Source organism: Peromyscus leucopus, chromosome X (genome assembly GCF_004664715.2).
Source record: "Peromyscus leucopus breed LL Stock chromosome X, UCI_PerLeu_2.1, whole genome shotgun sequence".
NCBI lineage: Eukaryota > Metazoa > Chordata > Mammalia > Rodentia > Cricetidae > Peromyscus > Peromyscus leucopus.
In genome coordinates this window covers 2,377,692-2,399,594 of record NC_051083.1, presented here as the reverse complement: position 1 = coordinate 2,399,594, position 21,903 = coordinate 2,377,692, and the positions used below count along the sequence as shown (strand labels likewise).

At 45.2% G+C, this 21,903-nt stretch overlaps 1 protein-coding gene across 1 annotated transcript in view; it reads left to right on the top strand.

The window, feature by feature from the left end:
- Positions 1 to 580: 580 nt before the first annotated feature.
- Edem1 (ER degradation enhancing alpha-mannosidase like protein 1) overlaps positions 581 to 21,903 on the top strand; it is a 32,439-nt gene continuing 11,116 nt past the window's right edge. Inside the window, exons 1-6 of the mRNA XM_028867582.2 lie at positions 581 to 1,221; positions 9,721 to 9,793; positions 14,807 to 14,910; positions 16,129 to 16,300; positions 17,827 to 18,010; positions 19,851 to 20,025. Of these exons, the coding sequence (XP_028723415.1) occupies positions 740 to 1,221; positions 9,721 to 9,793; positions 14,807 to 14,910; positions 16,129 to 16,300; positions 17,827 to 18,010; positions 19,851 to 20,025 (1,190 nt within the window). The 5' untranslated portion in view covers positions 581 to 739. The remainder of the gene's footprint in view (positions 1,222 to 9,720; positions 9,794 to 14,806; positions 14,911 to 16,128; positions 16,301 to 17,826; positions 18,011 to 19,850; positions 20,026 to 21,903) is intronic.

The window sequence follows — 21,903 nt, the reverse complement described above, 5'->3', positions numbered from 1 at the left end:
CCATTTAGTCCCACCTCCCGCCCTGTTGGGATAGGATGGGATCTTGGAGTATTTTAGAAGTATCAAGAACGATTCTTCGAGTTAAGGCGGTCAAAAAAAAAAAAAATCCGATGGGATATTGCACAGCCTGAACCAGACAGGGGGTCCTATTCCCACTCAAGTTAAAACCCTTTCCTGGATATACCTCCTTTGCCTAAGGGCCCAGGCCCTTAACTACCCTAGACCTGGGGGTGGCTTTCTGCCATCCAACCTCAGACCAATAAACATTCCACCCAGGGGCATCATTTACCGGAGCAAGGGCGGGTCAGGGGCCTCATCTGTGACCTCGCGGGGTGCTCCCGTGCTGCGCTCTTATTGGTTGGAAGTTCTCTCCCTAAAGCTAGAGCGACCTAGGCTCGCCACGCCAGCCGGACCTGACACGGATCCGCCCAGGGGGGCGTGGTCCTGCGGTGGGGCGGAGCCTTGTTGTCCCTGCGGCCTATAGAGCGGGAGGGAGTCCCCGGCCGCGCCCCTCGAGGCCGGGCCGCGCCAGGCCAATCCTGGGCGGCCGGCGGGCGAACGTGGGGCCTGGCGGGCCGGGCCGGGCCGCAGGGCGGGGGACAATGGGCCAGTTCCTGGTGCGTCACGAGGGAGTTCCTTAAAGGGGAAGTGAGCAGGCTCCCGGGCGGACGCGCGGGGCGGCGGTCGGCTGGGGACGCGCCCGGAGCTTCAAAATAATGCCCGCGGCGGCCGCGCGACCATGCAATGGCGAGCGCTCGTCCTGGGGCTGGTGCTGCTGCGCCTCGGCCTCCACGCGGTGCTCTGGCTGGTCTTCGGGCTGGGGCCCAGCATGGGCTTCTACCAGCGCTTTCCGCTCAGCTTCGGCTTCCAGCGCTTGAGGGGCCCCGACGGCTCGGGGCCGGTGGGTCCTCCCGAAGGCCCGGCCTGGCTGCATCGGCCAAGGCACGGGACGGAGGGGCGGCTCGAGACCCCGAGGGGGCCGGGGCCGGGCGTGTGTGGCCCGGCGCACTGGGGCTACGCTCTGGGCGGCCGTGGCTGTGGCCCGGACGAGTACGAGCGGCGCTACAGCGGCGCCTTCCCGCCGCAACTGCGTGCCCAGATGCGCGACCTGGCGCGGGGCATGTTCGTCTTCGGCTACGACAACTACATGGCCCACGCCTTTCCGCAGGACGAGCTCAACCCCATCTACTGCCGTGGCCGGGGGCCCGACCGCGGGGACCCGTGAGTAGCCCTCCGGACGCCCCGCGCGCCGCCTTCCGCCCCATCGGGTCCCCGAGGGGACACCAGGGTCTTTAGAGTCCGCCGAAGTCCAAAGTTCCCCTTCCCCTCTGCCCTGTGGACTGACATTCTTTTTGATTCTCCTGGACCTCCAAACTTCAGGACAGCTGTCCCTGTCATTCTCTGTTACAGATGGGGAAACTGAGGGCCAGAGACCGGAAGGGACAGTCACAGTGGCAAGACACGCCGCTGCTCCAGATGGACATATTATCTAAGTGCTAGCTATAGGCTTCCTTTGGAAAACGCAGCTTTAGAACGAACCCTCTCCACTCCTGATCAGAACGCCACACCCAATCTTTAATATAAAGATTAAGGGTTCCGAGAAAGGGGCCATCCCGTGAATTGGACTCAGGGGATGGCGAGGGGTTAGCGTTTCCTCTTTCCCAGGGGCCAGCGTTTCCTCTTTCCCAGGGGCCGTTGCCTAGGCTGAGGAGAGCTAGTTGGGAGGGATGGCCGTTGCCTGGCCCAGATTTGCGATCTGGATCCTCGAAGAATGATTTCTTAGGCGCTGAACTGACTGACACTGTCATTGCTTGGTGCCATCGTAAACACTGATGGGGTGATGGTGCTGTCAGAAGGTCAGGCAGTACTCCCAGCCTACTAGCCACGTATGGGAAGGTGGCGTTCCAGGGTTACTCTAGTCAACTTCAAAGTCCAAGAGAACAGAACACCCAGCCAAGGTCCTCCTCTTGAAAGGTGTGCGCTGCCACCGACCCAGTTAGGCCGGTTGGTGACTGGTGTTTTCCTCCCCTTAGATGGGAGTAGAGTTGGGTTGTTAATTGTCTTGGCACATGGGCACCCTTGGACACCTGGCGTGTGTATTTTCCTTGTCCTGGTGGGAAGCAGTGGAGGATTCTTCGGTTCTAAAAGAAAAGCTAAGGGCTGGTGAGATGGCTCAGCCAGTAAAGGCGCTTGGCACTATGCTCAGGACTTGAGTTTGATCCTCCATGACCCACATGGAGGATGGAGAAAGAGCAAGCACACTGAGGAGACTCCTCGAGTTGTCCTCTGACCTCTGCACACCTCTGTGACACCCATGCACACCCGCCCCCAATACATTAACAATTTTAAAGGAAAGCTAATACTCTTAGAGCGCATAAAGAGCTATATAAGTGGGTTGGTTAAGTGTAAATTTGTGTCTTAATTTGCAGGGTGATGAGCTAATAGCAAGGGAGCATCCCACACAGAGGCACTGGGCCTTGAATAGTTCTTGGACTCATGAACTATTTGTCTTGCTTAGCCATATCAGCTTTTGTACCTATAACCCCCCCCCCACCCCCGTCTTTCCTGCTTTCTTTCAGGAGTGCAGGGAATTGAACACACGGCTCTTATACAGCTCTTTACAGCTGAGCTATATTTCAGCTCTTCTTTCTTTCTGCTTTTTCTCTGTTTCTTTGGGGGGAAAACTATAAAATTACCTGAAGTAACACTTCCTCTTTAGATTATAGGGAGTGAATGAGTTGTCTCACTCAAAAGAGACATAGAGGAGAGACTCTGTATCTATGGTTATGTTTTCTTCAATTCCATCACCCTTCCCCTCCCCTCCCCTTTATCGTGTGAGAACAGATTTCTTTAAATCTGGGAGGGGAAGCAGAAAAATCCCACTAGTTACTTTCAGTAGCTTGTTTCTGGCAGTCTGTGTCCATATGGCAACACATTCTATTTATTGATTTATTTTTACACAGTTGCAATTTGTATGTACCTTTTTGAATTTTTTTTTTAATTTTACAAAGATAGTATTTTTATTTGTGTACCAATAAGATTTACAGTTGACAATCAGACACAAAAAAGGTTTGAAAAGCTATAGATGACGACTGTTGGTTCAACCTCCCTAGAAAATTTTATAGAACATTTCTGATACACTTCCATCTGAATCTTAAGTATGACATGTGTCCAGGTGACAGAATGATGGTTCCCTTCCGTTAGCCTCATTGCTTCCTTGTCTTTCTTCTTTTTTTTTCTGGACTAGGCACTGCTGTGCTGATGACGTGGCACTTCCTCAGAAAGTGGCTCTTCCTTAATGCGCTTCTTTTTATCCTTCCTTTGTTCCTCTTTCTTTCTTCTGTCAGTCTGTCTGTCTGTCTTCTTCCATGATGAAGATGGTTCCTAGCATAACCAGAATATTACAGGAAAAGCTCTGGCTCCAGCTGTCCTGCTAAGCTAGGCTTGGTCACTCATCCCAAGGTGCCAATTAAAGAGAAAACGGCTGGCACAAAGCAGAGAGAAGAGAATTGACATCCTGGGAAAAGAACAAATAAAGGGGTCCATCTGTCCCTGAGTTGGGCTTCAGGATCCTGCCATGAGCCTTAGGTTCAAGTAGAGGAAGGATTGGGGCAGAGGGTGCGAGATAGCTAACTAAGTAGTCCCGGTCAAGCTGTGGTTTTGGCCATTACAGTCTCAGCTCAGGTCCTGCTAGATGGGCCCGCACAGTGATAATCCATTCCGAGTTGTCTTCACCGAAATCTAGTTCTTGTAAGGTGATCTGCTTAGAGGACAGCCTCCCCATCATAGATAATTGTTCTCATCATGTGGAATCTAAGGTAAGTCCAGGTTTAAGACAATGCCTTCAGTCTCACAGGAATGAGAGAGGGTGTGAATCACTGGATCTACACGGGCGCTCCTGGAATGATTCACATGGCCATGGGTAGAGAAAAGCAGGATGACCCAAAGGCAAGGAGACAGACGCAGAAGGAAGATGGAAACGGCAGGCTTCCACCCTGTTTTAGTTACTCTGTGGGCTCGAATGAGAGCTGAGCGTTTCACCAGAAGCAGCTAAGTGCCTCTTATCCTAGGGCCTTGTGCATGCTAGGCAAGTAGTCCACCATCGAGCTAACCGCCCAGCTCCTTTTTCACTTTCTATTTTGAGACAGTCTTTTTAAGTTGAACAGGCTGGCTTTCATCTTGTCCTGCAGCTCAGCAGGCCTTGAATTTGTCATCTTAATTCACACCCCTGAGTAGCTGGAGTTACAGGCTCTGCGTTACCGGGCAATGCTTTTTTTTTTTGTAATGAATCATAAGCACTCTATGAAGCATTTGGGGATGGGATGGGGACCCTTCAGCAAAGTGAGGTGATGGTGGTTGGTTGAAATTGTTGGTCCAAGTGGCATCTTGGGGTGCATAGGCCGTTTTAGAGGCCTGGGGAGGTGTTGTGGTTTGCTTTGGTTATGCAGTGGCAGTTCCTATAAGTTGAAGTCGAGTCTCTGACCGGGTTGACAGCATTAGTAATAGTGAGGAATGGTATCATTGGACTTTCGGGTGGCGCGCCTTTGTGTTTCTGACATGGTGAAAGACCACCGGGATTGTGTGGCCTTGAGCAGACCCTCACCCTGGCCAACTCCAGAAACAGGAAGCTTAGTTTGGGCTTGTTTTGTTTTGACCCACCTTCTGTAGTATACAGTTCCTCTTGTGCTCTGATATTTTTAAGAGTTTCAGGTCTGTGCTCTGTTATTCTGGTTCTGAACAAGTAGGAAGGAAGTGTTTACATTTCCCAAATAAAGTATAATAAGAAGACTTAATTTTCCCCCCTAATACTGAGAATTGAACCCAGGGCCCACACATTCCAGATAAGTGATCTGCTACTAAACTACATCCCTGGCCCTTTAAAAATTAGACTTTGAGGGGCTGGAGATGTGGCTCAGTAGTGAAAAGTGCTCGCTACTCAAAGCTACCTGTAACTCGAGCTCCAGGTGATCTTCTGGTCTCCATATGCATGTACATGCACATACACACATATGAAATGCACTTTTATTTTGAGGCCTGGGGATATATTTCAATGGTAGAGCATTGCCTAGCATGTCAGAGGCCCTTAATTCAAGGTTAGTGCTGCAAAAAACAAAGTAACAAAAAATTGCTTTAGGGCAGTCTACCACTGTCCTCAAACTTAGGATTCTCCTGCCTTGGCCTGGAATTATTACAAGGTGTGCCTTTACCATGCCCAGAAAATATTTCAATTTCAAAATTCAAATACGTTCATTGCCATTATCTAATATTATTTTAAAAAAGAATGAACTTGCCATTGAATAGTACCTAAAACATCACAAAACAAAATGTAGGTGCTCTCTCTTTCTCTCTCTCTCTCTCTCTCTCTCTCTCTCTCTCTCTCTTTCTCTCTCTCTCTCTCTCTCTCTCTCTCTTTTTGAGACAGAGTCACATGTAGCACAGGCTGGCCCTTAACTGAATAGATGGCCGAGGATGGCCTAGGCTCCTGATCAGTCTGATCCACCTTCTCCAGTGCTGTGATTACCTGGCTGTGTCATTTCTCATTAGTCCCAGCCTCCCGATGCTTATCTTGAGAGCCACAGGGCCTGTGTTATCATGAAGTAAACAAGTCTCCAACCCTAGGAAAACAGCCAGCCTCTCTCCTGCCTGCTGTTGGGTTGTGGAATCCAAGTTCAAACCTTTGAGTAAATTTAGATATTTCTGTAATCCAAAAAAGGCAACTATACATTTGGGGTTTGGGCCCATGACTATGCTTGGTTCCACCCCCTCCCCCAAACCACATTTTTAAAACAGAAGGAAAATCCCAATGAACAGATCAAATATTGGTTCCTCACCTAGTTTGTTCCTAGGCAATCTAGCTTAAGATGGCCACCTCCTGGGCCGAGAAGATGGCTCAGTGGTAAGAGTGTTTGCTGTGTGAGAATGAAGACTTGAGTCTGAGTCCCTAACAAGCCTGTAAAAAGCTGGGCGTGGTCACTCCTGTGTCTGTAACCCAACCCCATGGGGTGGAGACAAGAGGATTGCTGGGACCTGCTGACTGCCGGGTGAGCTCCAAGTTCAGCGAGAGACTCTCTCTCAAGGCAGTAAGATGGAGAGAGACAGCAGGATACTTGAAATCCTACTCAGGGCTCTTACCATGCATGGAGTGCCTGTGCCTTCACACACACACACACACACACACACACACACACACACACACACACACAGCCTCTTTCAGAATTCCTTTTTTAAAAAAATCTTTCAGAGTCCGGCACAGGTCTTTCTTGAGCTATGGAAGGTGATTCTCTTTGGTTTGCTCATGGGTTTGATTCCTGTTCTTTGAGCCGCCATTCCAGATTTTGACTGAGAACTGAGTCCTGTCCCCTTTGCTTCTCTTGGATTACTAAGTCCTTGAGTGCTCAGGGACTGCTTGTTATGTTATCTCTCTGCCTACACAGAAGATAAGATTTGCAAACAGCTGTTGCAGGTTGAGTATGCGCAGCTCGGTTTCTTGTGTTGTTTTCCAACATGCTTCGTGATTTTATTAGCTACGGAATTAGAGATTTTCTAGCAGAGGCTTTGGTCTTCATCTTTGTTGTCTCCCTCCTCCTCTTCCCCCTCTTCCTCCTCTTCCCCTTCCTCCTCCTCCCCCTTGGCTTTTGTTTGTTTGTTTAGAGGTAGTAAGAACTTCAGAATGGCACAGTGGAATGATCGCCATGAAGGAGGTGGTGCGCACGCCTTTAATCCCAGCACTCAGGAGGCAGAGGCAGGTGGATCTCTGTAAGTTTGAGGCCAGCCTGGTCTACAGAGCAAAATCCAGGACAGGCTCCAAAGCTACACAGAGAAAGCCTGTCTGGAAAAACTAAAAAAAAAAAAAAAAAAAAAGAAACGAAAAGAAAGTTCATGCACAAGTGAGGAATTAGGAGGGAGCTGAGTTGTGATTGGACCAGCTGCTTACATGGGACTACTTGTCCCTTGATTTCTGCCTTGCACTGAAAGATTGACTTCCCTAAGAGCTACTAGGTGAGTGAGACAGGACTACAATAAGCATGTCTGAAGAGCAGAGCTGTGTTGTTATCTGCATGATGGGCTGACAACTGGAAGCGGGAAAATGTCTTGTTGTTGGGCTAGGACCGTTTGTTTTATGGAATCTGATTTTTTCTTTATTCTCTACCCTCTTCTCCATACTTTGATAATTTATATTATTAATTGTAGCTGAAGTTATTCTGTGTCTACCCAACTCCCGCCTCCTTGCATTTCCGAAGCTGCTCACACCCAAATAAACACACACAGGCTAATATTATTTAAAACTGTTTGGCCATTAGCTCAGGCCTACCACTGACTAGCTCTTACACTTAAACTCAGCCCATTTTTGTTAATCTAGATGTTGCCACTCGGAGACATGATCTTGCTGTGTAAGCAAGGAACTCTCCTCCTGCCCCAGTCTCTTAAGTGTTGGGATAATTTGGTAGAAAAGAATTCAAAACGTTCTGGTGAACATTCTACATCTTTAAGTGGATTTTTCTGACTAGAGTGGAACTATCACAGTTACTGCAGATACATGAAAAACATCCACTCTGGCAACAGTTACTAGTTGTTGCTCGTGTTACTGAGGATTTGTTGTTTTAGGCAGGTCTGTGCTGCCGCGAGTCAGATCCAGCATCTCAACCTGCAAGGCAAGCATTCTGCTGGTTGCTGTGCCCCCAGCTCTTAACGAGTCGAACACTAGGTCCCTTTTGTGTGTGGACTAAGAGAAAAGGCACAGTAGACATGGAAAGGCAATGGGGGCAGCTAGGGAGGAGGCGCTGGCCACAGATTAGGATGCCAGGTGATACGGAGTTCTCCTTAACTTGTTTCAGGTGGGATGCTAAATGATATGGCAACCACTTTCTGGTGACGTGGGTGTTTGGAACTCATTCTGTTTCTGAGCAGCATAGCCCTGGAGTTAAATATTTCAACCCAGCCAAGTGTTCTTGAGGACACTTGAACGTGAGGATGTCTGCTTTGACCCTCCTCCAACCCTTGGCAATTCCTGTGTGCTTGGCACTGCCTTTGGAGACCTGTGTGAATCTATAGCTCTCACCCTGAGGGCACCCTTTCCATCGTGTGAGTTTCTTTAAGAGAAATCAAATAGAGGGAATAAATGCAGCTTTCCAGTGATGCTGTTGGTGGCTTTGGTTCCTAGTAACCCCCTCTGGGAACCTGTCTTTTGCTGTAGATTCTTTGTCCTATGTTAAGTGCTCAACACACACACACAATAGAGTCATTGGAAGATTCAGCTAAGGTCAGTTGTGGAAGCTGTTTATGCCTGCTTCTTCATGTAATTCTTATTTCACTCTGAATGAAGCCCAAAAGGCATTTTCTTTTCATTTTTCTTTATTAGGAAATTTTCTACTCGCTCTACACACTATCCACAGATTCCCCCCTCCTCCTACCCCCAGCCCTCTTTCCCAAGCCACCCCGCATTCCCACATCCCTCAAATCGAGGTGTCCCATGGGGAGTCAACAGAGCCCAACACACTGAGCCTAGGCAGGTCTAAGCCCCTTCCCACTGCACCAAGGCTGTGCAAGGTGTCACACCACAGGCACCGGATTCCAGAAGCCTGCCCATAGACCAGGGACAGATCCCGATCCCCCTGCCTGGGTGCCCCCAAACAGTTTGAGCCAAACAACCGTCTTCCGTATCCAGAGGAAGGCATTTTATTTTATTTTTATACTGTGTGTGTGTGTGTGTGTGTGTGTGTGTGTGTGTGTGCGCGCGCGCGCGCGCAGGAATGCACAGGCGAAGGATAACTTGTGAGAGTTAGTGTTCTCCTTCTACCATGTGAGTCCTGGAGATGAACTCAGGTTCTGAGGATTAGCATCGAGCACCTTTTCCTACTGAGTCATCTTAGCAACCCCCATAGGCCTTTGAGAGAGGTACAGCAGACCAAGCCATCCAGGACCGTGGGATACTGCCCTTAAAACTTCTTTCATAGGAAGGAAGTGGTACAGGGAGCCTTTGGGATGATGTAAGGGCAGGTGGCATGCAGAGAAGATGAGGATGCTAGATGTGGCTGGAAATGAAAGTAGCGCTTTCTTACTTTGGTCTCTAGTAAATGAGATCTTTAAGCCGTTGTCTTATTTCTTCTTTTACTATCGGTTTCTTTTCCTTTCCAGCCTCTGGAATTATTTTCTGGCTTTGTGGTAAAGGGACAAGGGAGTGAGTGGAGTCTGTGACCTGAATTTCTTCAGCTCTGCCAGGTCATTTTCACTGTTGTCTAGCCTTCCCGGATGTATTAGTTTTCATTGTGTGTCATAGTTTGAGCAGTGAAGAAATATCAGGTCACATGACAGGATCCCTCCTTCAGTTCCTAATGATTGTGAAATTAAGAGTTTTGAAGTCTGACAGTATTAAAGCTACTTGATGGTGATAGTGTGTCTAGAGGGTGAATGATTTGCCCATCTCTGGACATCCCCTTGAGCTTGTCTCACTACCACCCTATACCCATGTCTCTGCTGTCCTAGACTTCCTAATCCTGTGAACACATAGATACTGCTGCTCTCGAGACACAAGGCCTGCCTGCACCCTACTGCTTACCCACAGTCCATTTCTGGATCCTGAACATTGCCAGCAGTCTTATTCCTGATGGGTGTTTAGTTTTGTGGTTTCCACCCACCCCTTCCGCGGGTGTCCCGTCCTCCCCCCTTCTTTCACTTTAAATGTAAAGTACCTTTGTTTAATTTTCATTCTTTCTTTTCCAGTTCAAATCTGAACATCAATGATGTCCTAGGGAATTACTCCCTGACTCTTGTTGATGCCTTGGATACACTTGCAGTAAGTACTCAGCCTTTTCTTCTTTAATTAAGATAATTAAGATAAAGTGTTTGGGGGTTTATTGTATTTCTTCATTTCCCCCAGGAATGGGAATTCTAGGAAATGCTGTACTCAGAAGGCTTTGTTGAGTGTTATTTATTTTAATGATCTTCATGGGAAGACAAGAAAAGCATCAAAGGTTAACTGAGGGGAAATATGGCTCTCCTTAAAGGGAGAGAAGAAGTACATGGCTAGTTTTTAGAGGACCTACTTTTTTCTTTGTCATCCTATCCTAACAGAGCCTGGAGACTTTTGTTACTACTTAGTTACTGTAGTCTGTTAGATCACAGACTCTATTCGTTACTCAGTTACTGTAGTTGGTTAGATCATGGACTGTATTGGTTACTTAGTTACTGTAGTCTGTTAGATCACAGGCTGTATTGGTTACTTAGTTACTGTAGTCTGTTACGGACTGTATTGGTTACTTAGTTACTGTAGTCTGTTAGATCACAGGCTGTATTGGTTCCTCAGTTACTGTAGTCTGTTAGATCACAGGTTGTATTGGTTCCTCAGTTACTGTAGTCTGTTAGATCACAGGCTGTATTGGTTCCTCAGTTACTGTAGTCTGTTAGATCACAGGCTGTATTGGTTCCTCAGTTACTGTAGTCTGTTAGATCACAGGCTGTATTGGTTCCTCAGTTACTGTAGTCTGTTAGATCACAGGCTGTATTGGTTCCTCAGTTACTATAGTCTGTTAGATCACAGGCTGTATTGGTTCCTCAGTTACTATAGTCTGTTAGATCACAGGCTGTATTGGTTCCTCAGTTACTATAGTCTGTTAGATCACAGGCTGTATTGGTTCCTCAGTTACTGTAGTCTGTTAGATCACAGGCTGTATTGGTTCCTCAGTTACTGTAGTCTGTTAGATCACAGGCTGTATTGGTTCCTCAGTTACTGTAGTCTGTTAGATCACAGGCTGTATTGGTTACTCAGTTATTGTAGTCTGTTAGATCACAGGCTGTATTGGTTACTTTTCTGTTGCTGTAATAAAACACCAGGGCCAAACGCAAGGTAAGGGAAAGAGAGTTTATTTTGGCTTAATGGTTCCCACCAAGGTGGGAAAGGCATGGCATGGCAACAGGGTCAGGAAGCTGGATGTTCACATTTTCATCCACTTACAGTGAGACTCCTATAGGTTCCATAAGGTCCCCAAACAGCACCACCAACTGGGGACCAAGTATTCCAGAACATGAGCCTATGGGGGATACTTCTCATTCAGACCACAGGGACCTTCTAGCCTCTATGTCTCTCTCCCAGAAAGCCGCCTATTAAGTGCCTGTCTCTGTGTCCTTTGATACATAGACCAGACTAAACTAAATTGTGAGGCAGGAAACTTGCCTATAGCCCTGAAAACTGTGAGTCAGAACCTCTGTTTGTTCTCTGGAACCAAGTGGGCTGTCTCTCCTTTTAGGATCCCCATCCTACCACACACACCTACCTCTCCTAATTGCTCTCTGACTTTAGCATCATGGCCGTGGCTGTGAGGCTCTCTTCCCTGAAGCGTTCGTTGTGAAGGGTAATTTTGTGTGAGCTCCCTATTACAAATCCACCATTCTTCTTTTTAGCTTATAACACTACAATACTTGAGGAGTAAAAACCAGAAGATCCCAGGGTCAGAAGGTACCCCCAAATGCTTCTGGCTACTGGCTTCGGAGGAGTGTCTGTGCCCAGTGCCTGCTCGTGCATGAGGCCCTCTCTGTGAACACCCCTGTTATTTACTGCTTCTTGGTTTTGGCTCCTGTTCACTCCAGATGTGGCTTGCCAACTTGCATACTGCCTTTACCCTCTCACATCTTGGCATCCTCAGTGACCCCGGCGGGGGCGGGGGGAGGGGGGGGAGCTAGAGGCCTTTCAGCATAAACAGGAGAACCCTCCTGAAGGCGATAAGCCTGACGCTGGACATGCGTCAGGCTGTGTCTGTGTGCTTCTTGGCCTAGCATCGTAGGGTCTGGTTTCCAAGGAACGTTTCCAGTGTTTTACAGTCTCCTTAGGAAAAGTAATTTTACAGACTTCCCTGTTTTCCTTGTCCAAGACAGTCTTTACTATTGGATCCTATGTCAAGTACTCTGTTTAACAATTTATCTGGCTCCTTTAAATGTTCCTAAGAAATGTTTAAAGCTGTCAGTTAGGAGTTGGAGTAGGGAAAGGTAGCTAACTTTACACCGTGATTGTCTCGTGGTTTGCTTGTACCAAAGTTGCAGGATTTGGGAAGAGCTGGAGGTATGTTCTGCATCTTCACTGTGTAGATTGCAGAAACAGGCCTGGGCCCTGGTTCTAATCGGACTGCTGGGTTTCCTTCCCGGCTGTAGTTGCAGAGCACGCTCAGTCTCCCAGTACTTCCTTCTGAAGTGATTGCTGCTCCATTAAGTCAGCCACCATCACATGTCAGAATGTGCCCAGACAAGTAAGAGCAGTGTAATTAGTGCTAATGCTCCAAAGCTACTGACTCAGCCTCTCTCCACACCCCACCCCACCCCCACCCCCCCACCCCCGTTGTGGAAGAGGGTTAGGAGATGTGTGTACAGCTTAAGAAAGCACACTCTCTCAGTCCTCCGTACTCTGTCCTCCACACTTGACAATAAGTAGTATATAGTAGGACTGCAGATGGTTGTTTAAGTAAACGTTTACTAATCCAATTTTGTCCAACATGTATTCTAACAGTATGCCCCTTAACATAGTATTGTTCTCAAGGTGGAGAAATTCTGATTATTGGAGATCCACTCACACAATAGCATTTTATTTATTTAATTTTTAAAAATTTTATGTTGAGGTTTAAAAATTATTTAATTAAAAATATTTAGTGTGTGTGTGTGTGTGTGTGTGTGTGTGTGTGTGTGTGTGTCCCGCACATGTCACTGCATGTGGGTGGAGGTCATAGGACAACTTGCAGGAGTCTGTTCTCTCCTATTATTTGGGTTCTGGGGATTAAACTCAAGTGGTCAAACTTTTTTTTTTTTTTTTTTTTTTTTTGGTTTTTCGAGACAGGGTTTCTCTGTGTAGCTTTGCGCCTTTCCTGGAGCTCACTTGGTAGCCCAGGCTGGCCTCGAACTCACAGAGATCCGCCTGGCTCTGCCTCCCGAGTGCTGGGATTAAAGGCGTGCGCCACCAACGCCCAGCGTGGTCAAACTTTGTAGCAAGTATTCTTATATACTAAGCTACCTTAGTGGCCCTATTTATTTGAGACCCTGTCTCAAAAATAAGGTATAGGCTGGCCTTAATCTTGCAGCGATCTTCTTGCCTCAGCAAATGATGTGATTACAGGCATGTATGTGTGTATGTGTGTATGTATTTATGTATGTATTTATTTGGTGGACTTGGAGATTGACCCCAGGACTTTGCACACGTGAGGTGAGTGCTCTTCCACTGAGCTACATCCCTCATCATTTGTTTTGTTTTGGTCGTTAAGTCAGAGACTCCAACTGGTGACCTTCATGCCTCAGTCTGCAGAGTGCTGGAACTATAGGTGCGAGCTGCATATCAGTGTTTTCAAGATTCTGCAAAGCCCTTCCTCTGTCCAGTCAGCCTTTCTCAGGCCGGGGTGAATTGTACCCTGGTTACTTTGTACTCACTGGCTGTCTAATGTGACAACTTACAGGGTGTAACTGCCTGGGTTTCATCCCCTTCCCCAGCTTGATCTGAGATCCTATCAACCTTGCAGCTGCACTAGGTACTGTTCTTGGTGAACATCTGTGAGGAAACAGACCCATTTCTGTGGTTTTTCATTGCAGAATATCTGGTCTTGAATGGGTTAGTGTGTTGGCTCATTTCTCAGGTATTCTTAAGTTGTGGCTTTTGTTTTGTTAGCATTTTCAGCAGATGTTTGCAGATACGCTGCAGGAACCCACGGGAAAACAGTCCCCTGACCATTGCGTACAACCTGAGCAAGATTGCATGTTCCTTTAAAAAGGAAGAACTGTAAACAGAAAGCCTGTTTCTGCTCTGTACCCAAGCAAACAATATGACTTGAGAAACACATGGCAGCCCGGTACAGTGAGAAATAAGGCACACCCCAGAGAGCGAGTGTCTGAAGAGTCATTTGTTCTTGATTTATTTATTTACCAAGTTATTGGTGTATGTGTTTGTGTCCTTATGAAAAATGGTTATAAAAATTTGGGTGAAATCAAATCATTTCCATGTAGGTTAACCTACATCATTTTATGACAGTTTTGCCCTTTTTGAAGGAAATAGCATGCTATGGCATTGTGTCTATGTACCTCACATAGGAACCTTAATTGTTAAATTGGACAGAGCTAATAATTTGTATGTTGTGTTTTTACTTTTTAAGCATTTATTTATTTTTCTGTACGAGTGTGTACATGTTTGTGTGTGAGGGCAAGCATGTGCTACCACGTTTGTGTGGAAGTCAAAGGACAAACTGTGCCTGGCTTTTTACAGGGGTTCAGGCGATCTGAACTCAGGCCATCAATCAGGCTTGCATGGCAAGTGCCTTGACCCACTGAACCATTTTCCAAGACTCCAGTTTGTCTTAAATGTTACTTGTTTCATGCTATGTTTTTAGTATTAGTTCTCAAAATCTTTCCACATCTGGATGGCAAGCAAGGTCAACTAGTTTTCCAGATGTCTTGGGTTTATTTGAGAACAGAGATAGAATCATATTTTTGTTACTTAATTTTCTGACTTATTTTCTCCCGCTCCACAACTTTTTAGAAACTGTTCTGCCTTGCAAGTAAAAGTCAGCTCAGAGCTTGCGGGAGAAGGGAGTGGAAAGATGAGGCGACAGCGATTCTGGGAGTGTTCATTCACACAGTTGTGCCACTTGGAGATGGGATCCTTCAGTGAGTGGTAGGAGGCAGGCTCGCCGTTTGTCCTGGAGTGTGATGTGAGCAGTGACTGCCTTCTACGTTTTGAGTGTTTTTCTTCACTGGGACAGAGCTACAGGCAGTGCAGACTCACAGATCACCGCTAGACTGTCACTTCAGGCTGCTGTAACAGTTTGTGTTCCTCTGTTTAAAGATAATGGGAAATTCAACCGAGTTCCAGAAAGCAGTCAAGTTAGTGATCAACACTGTTTCGTTTGACAAGGATTCCACCGTCCAAGTCTTTGAAGCTACGATAAGGTAAAGTGGCATATGAAATGAACTGAAGGCTGCTTTTGTGGGGGGGTGGGGTAAGGGACTTAATTACCCTGAGGGTTTTTCAGCCCGAGTCCATATGAACAGTATGGACTCCGTGTGTATTATTCATGTTCGTTTTAGTTTAGTATTTATGAAAACTTGTACTTTCGATGCTTGAACATCGTCACTTTTTGGACTGCACAGAAACACATGTTTTAGTGAGTATGGAAGAGAGATGTCCTTCAAATGCAATTTTAGTGATTCCACTCATATCTTTTCTTGTTTCCTTGTTCACTGCTTTAGGAATACTCTTCATGTTTTTAAATGGAGTTTTGCATCTCTCCGCCCACAAAAAAAACCACTGCTTGCTCTTTTGATGTCTTTTCTTCTTATGGTTCTCACTTATCACCCACTCTTTGCTAAGGAATGGTGGAATCATGGCCTATACCCAGTTTTGTGCCTGGATTTCTTTAGTGTGAAATGTTGGCTCTTTTCCTGTTTAAATATTTTGAAAAATGTATTGCTATACAACAGTCCAGCTCTAAATCTGAACCTTGAAATTGAAGTTATGAAATTGTTTATTCTAAAACAAGAAAAAAATAAATGACTTGTTTGAAAAATGTTGCAGTCCTTTTTAGATAGTTGAGATGGGACATTTATGTATCTCCAAGGACATAAGTCTAAGAGGGTAGCCTTCGATTTTTTCAGTATCTCTCATTTTATCATTTCCTTTGTCTACTAGGCACTGGGACAATTCATCAATCACCAGGCAGTCAGATCTGTAGAAGTTACCTAGCTCTGCTGAATCTTATTCTATTTCTCATATGGCTAATGTTTCTTTACCAAGTGAGATGAATCAATAGGAATTTACTGATGCTAATAAGAAATATGTCCTTTGAGAATAACCAGTGGGTGCTTTCCTGGTTAGCATAGTTCCTTTTCTTGATGTCCTAAGATTAAGATGACCAAATTCGTTAATGCTTTAGGTGGCATCTTCGGTTGTCTCGAATGGATAATTCCCTATCTTCCTGTTAGCAATGCAGTGAACTGAGAATCAGTCACTTAGTGCCAGAGGGGACTGTCAGAAGCTACTGAATCAGGTTCTTCTCCAGGCAGCTTGGAGCCTGAGAAGAAATAAAGACATCTTTTGTCTTTGTAAATTGGATTCTGTGCACTTGTAGCAATGTGTTTTTATTATTATTTTTTTTCTTCCTGTGTCAGGGTTCTGGGAAGCCTCCTTTCTGCTCACAGAATAATAACTGACTCCAGACAGCCCTTTGGTGACATGACAATTGAGGATTATGATAATGAATTGTTGTACATGGCCCATGACCTGGCCGTGCGGCTCCTGCCGGCTTTTGAAAACACCAAGACAGGGATCCCCTATCCTCGGGTAAGTGAGTGCTTTGTTCCATTGTTTTGCTGTTTTTGAGAAGTAATCTTGTGCCATGTACCTCCAGCTGGCCTTGAACTTGTGATTTTCTTGCATCAACTTTCCAGACGTTAGCATTGCAGGTGTGAGTTACCATACCTGGCTGGTTTGTTCCTTTGTGTTCACTCTTCACAATTTTCCTGAATTAAAACTTATAAAATGGATGAGGCCTGGCTATAAGAAGAGAGTGATGTCCTTAGAGAGGATTTGGTCCTAAACATAATGTCAGTTTTTAAAACTTTTCAGCTTTTACTGAGTACTTTCTGTGTTCTAGACATACAGTAATATAGCAGTTAGCCTTTCAAGGTGAAGAACTGTGTTCACTGTGCATGTGTGGTTTGCATTTTCTATTACTAGCTAGTGTGGAGAATGCTTCTTCATTTCTGACTTGGATATGTTTCCCAAAGATCCTTACATGTGTGCGGGAGCTCCATGAATATTCATTTGAATACTTTACATGCCTGCAAGTGAAGCCTGCAGGACCAGACAATTAGATGCTGATTTAGATACAAGATCTGAGTGAGATTGTGTATTTGGCATCTGACTTAGCAAGCCAAATAACTCTTCTGGGAATTGTGTCAGCATTTGCAGTAATCGTGAGAAATGCCAGACCACAGAAACTCCATGATGAAATTGGCTGTCATACTGTGGCTGAACCTCTGCCTCTCTCCCAGTCTGCCAGTTGTTTGTGTTTGCTGAGCAGGAGTGAGTCTTTAGAAACTAGCCTAGAATCCATTACAGCTTGTATTTGTCTCTAACCCTGTATTAGTTACTTTTCTGTTGCTGTGATGAAATACCAAAACCAAAAGTAATTTAACAGAAGAATTTGTTTTAGCTTATGATTCTAAAGGGAGAGTCTAAAATGTTAGGGAAGCAGGAAGCCGACTGATCACCTTTCACAGAGGAAGCAGAGAAAGTGAACAGGAAGTAGGATGAGGCTATAAACCCTCAAAGCCCCCCCCCCCATATACTTCCTCTAGCAAGGCATAAAGGTTCTTAAAGATTCCATAGCCTCAGCAAACAGCCCCACTGCCTGGGCACCCAGTGTCAGACACATGAGCCTATGCGGGACACCACACACCCAGAGCCTGATGCTTCTATAGTCTGCAAGGATGCTTGGCAGAAAGAGATGGTTTAATGAATAATGATGAGACTCGATGTTCTTAGTGTTTGCTCTTGTCTCTCATCTTGTGTATAACGTGACAACTGGTGAGCCGAGTCGCAGTGAGTGTGGTTCGTTAGCTGAGTGTTATATCTATGATGTGACTTTTCAGCACTGTGGTTTCTTAAGTTTTGCTACAATTTTTTTTTTTTTTTTTTTTTTTTTTGGAAGTGAGATCTTGCTATGAGCTGGCGCTGGCCTTGAACTTGCTCTGTAGCCAGGCTGGCCTCCAACTTATAACCCTTCTGCCTTGGCCTCCTGAGTGCTGGGGTGCAATTGCTCAACATCATGTGGCCTTCCATACAACTGAGTCTTCCCATCGCAGGTGAATCTGAAGACGGGTGTTCCTCCTGACAGCAATAATGAGACCTGCACAGCGGGCGCCGGTTCTCTCCTGGTGGAATTTGGTATTCTGAGCCGGCTGCTGGGGGATTCCACTTTTGAGTGGGTGGCCAGACGAGCTGTGAAAGCCCTCTGGAACCTTCGGAGCAACAATACAGGATTGCTAGGTGAGGCTCACCTTGTACCATCAGTGGGTCTGTGTAGCCTTTGGTCCCCTTTCCTTCTTGCTCTGGACTCCGCACTTTACGGCAGCAGCCATTGGCGCTTTGTGGGTCCAGTTTCTTCCCATGACCTTTTGCTTGGTGTGAAGTTTTAGGGTCCGATGGAAGATAATGTTCAGCTGTTACAGCCCCCTCGGTTTGGATCCCTTGGTATATTTTATTTCATCAGAAACTATGGCTAATAGAAATGCCATCAAAAGAACTGTCTCAGAGGCAAACTTATTGCTTCAATATAAGGTTCTAAAAATACAGGAATTTGGCATTTCCAGTAGAGAGGCTTTCTTCTTTAAAAAAAGGGAAAAGAAATCTAGGTGAAAGCCTAGTTGAAACATATATTAGATTTTCCCACCCTTGAGAGTATTTAGTCAAAATATTTAAGAATTATTATGGAAAGGTTTAAGCTTAGGTAGTAGACATAATAACGAATAATATCCTTTATGTATTCATCATGACATTTGTCTTTAGTAACTACCCATATTTGCTAACTCACAATGTTGTTTTTTTTTTTTTTTTTTTTTTTTTTTTTTTTTTTTGGTTTTTCGAGACAGGGTTTCTCTGTTTAGCTTTGCGCCTTTCCTGGAGCTCACTTGGTAGCCCAGGCTGGCCTCGAACTCACAAAGATCCGCCTGCCTCTGCCTCCCGAGTGCTGGGATTAAAGGCGTGCGCCACCACCGCCCGGCTCACAATGTTGTTTTAAAATGGGTTTTTAACATCATAAAATTGTCTTATGGGGACTTATTTTCTTTTTGACATCTGGAAATCACTTGGTTGTTTTGGAACCATATTGGATAATTTATAAAAAAAAAAAAATTAAGTAAATTTTGCCTCCTGAGGTTTATGTACAAACTTTATACATTGAATAGCAACAGTAGAAATAAAGTCACTCAGGCTGACTGTGGTGACACACACCTGTAAATATAACACTCTGGAGGCTGAAGCAGGAGTTAAGGTGAGTTTGAGGCCAGCCTGGGCTGCACAGTGAGACCTTGTCTCAACATGATTGGCCACTTAACTTTCTGTAGGCCCTGTTAGTCTTCCATGTGTAACTTTTGGGACTCTCCAGTTATAGCACAGTACTAAGAGAAACGAAGTTTTCATGCTGTATGCATTTGGCAGATCATTCTGATGTTTCCAAATTCTTGCCTTACTTTCATAGTTACCAGTTTTAAAAGCTATTCATTGTTTTTCCCTTTTTAATAAAATTTTTGCTGTGTAGCATCTGCTGGCTTCCACTTCTGTGCAGCCCATGATGACGTCAAACTCCTCATCCTTTACACCTGTGCACTACCATACCTGGCTAGTTTTTGTGGTGTTAGAACTCAGGTCCTTATATGTATTAGGCAGATACTCCACCACTGATCTATATCCCCAGCTCTCTTTGTTTTTATAGTGCTTATAAAAACAAGGAATGAGAATATGGGGTAAAAGGCTGTGAGACTGTGAATACTCCTTTGGGTATTGAAATGCATTACCATTCTGCAGAAAGCAAAATATCAAGCCTATTTTTTTTTCCATTAAATGTTTATCCCCATTTTTCATATGTGATTGACTATTACATGCATGCACATATGCACACACACCTGAGTGCTATAGAATGATCTCTCTGTTTCCCAAGTTACTGATAGGACTAATCAAAAAATGGAAACTCACCTGTCCATTCCTCATACCTGCCAGGGAGAAGGATGCTGAGAAGCAGTGGGAAGTAGGAAGTAGGAAGTAGGAAGACCTTACCCCCCACCCTCACCCACCATGGTTGAGACCTGAAGTACCTTGTTTGTTTCCACAGGCAATGTTGTGAACATCCAGACAGGCCACTGGGTTGGAAAGCAGAGTGGCTTGGGTGCTGGGCTGGATTCCTTCTATGAATACCTCTTGAAATCTTACATTCTTTTTGGAGAAAAAGAAGACCTAGAGATGTTTAATGCCGCCTATCAGAGTATCCAGAGCTACCTGCGGAGAGGGTGTGTGTCTCTGATGTCATTTCTACTGCCATACAGTGTGTTCAGTTCCTGCCCAGCTCTGCTTTCATTTTTATTTATTTTATTATTACTGTGTATTTATTGTTTTTGGAGAGCAGTGTGTGTGCCATGGCACACATGTGGAGGTCAGAGGGACAATTTACAGGAATTGGTTCTTTACCATGTCAGCCCAGGGATGGAATCAGGGTTTTCAGGCTTGATGGCAAACATCTTCATCCCTCAAACCTTCTTACTGTCTTCTTTCTTTCAACTTAAAGACTTTGGGGGTGGAGTGTCTCTGGATAGCCCTGTCTGGCCTGGTACTCATGTGGACTTGAATTTACAGCACTCCTCTGCTTCTGCTTCCCAAGTGTGGGATCACAGCTGTGTTCCACCACACGGCAAGGGTCCTATTCTTACTCTTTAACTGCCATGGCCTGCAGGTGATTCACATCACTTCTTGCAATAGCCTCTTGTGTGCTGGGATTACAGTTGTGAGCTATCCTGCCGGCTCCATTTTTCTTAATATAAACTTCCAGGGTCTGTGTTTTTATCTACCATCTCTCTTAATTGATTGTTAGTCATTTGGGAATTGGTCCTTGTGTAGCATAGTATCTCCAAACCTGGTAGCTTAAAATATCTCACAGTTCCTAAGGGCCAGAGATCTGGGAACTGGTGAGTCACTGATTTTGGTCCAGGATCTCATATGAAGTACTCTTAACCCCTGAACCATTTCTCCAGCCCCAGAATTATCCTAAGTATGAAATAATGGATAGTTACCCTGACCCCTACCCCTGCTCAAAGTCTGTTTAGAATACTGTTTGCTATTTTTTTCAGTACATTCCGAATGTCCATAGAGACTGTGGCTATGGACAAGCTGTGCAAAGCTGCAGTCTTCTGCCTCAGCCCCCAGCTCCCCCTTCCCCTGGCGTTTCTCTGTACACGTGTGTACTAAACGACTAATGCAAGTAATAGCTACTGAGCTTCTGGTTTCACGAGCTTTTGACTTTATTTCTGTAACAGCTGTTGTAGGGACCATTGTTGTGAGAGCTTTGGGGGCTGGAGAGATGGCTCAGAGACTAAGAAAACTCTCGCTTTCACAGAGGACCTAAGTTTGGTTCCCAAAGCCCATATGTGGTGGCTCACAGCCCCTAACTCCAGCTCCAGGGTATTTGATACCTTTTTCTGAGCTCTTTGGGCACCCACACGCATAGGATTGAACATACATGCAGACACTCACAAATGCACAAACAAAAAATTTAAAGTCTTGCAATAATAATAATAATAATAATAATAATAATAATAATAATAATAACACTTCTGCAGCTGTCATTTTTGCTTTTCTTTGTTTTCTTTTCCTGGGTGTGGGTGCTCAGTGTAGCTGTTGCTACAGCTCTTTTGGTTGTTTTGCCAGACAACCCTTATAAACCGCAAATGTGGATTGCTGCATGATTTGAATGCCATTGTTCTGGAGAGATTATGCTAATTTTCTTTGTATTGCAGTTTTACTATTTTTTGCTGAAGTATGTTCTTCTTTGCTTTTCAAGACTTGCTATCCTCCTGCCTCAGCTTCTGTGTGTAATTATAGTCATTCACTACTATGCTTGGTTCATTTTAGCTTTACAAAATACTGAACTAAATTGAGGAGAAAGCTCTCAGGGTCCTGCCTTGATGCATCCTCTCAGGCCTTTTTTTTTTTATAGGACCGTGTTCTTTCTGTACCAGAGAAGAGACTCCAAAGAGAATAAAGTATGCTTCCCCGCTTGGGTCAAGGCCAACACAGACCAATTCTGTTACATGTCAGTGTTCTCAAACTCGAATGTCAAAGTGCTTTCAATTTTGTTATTTTGTCTTTTTTTTTTTTTTTTTTTCCAGAGCTGA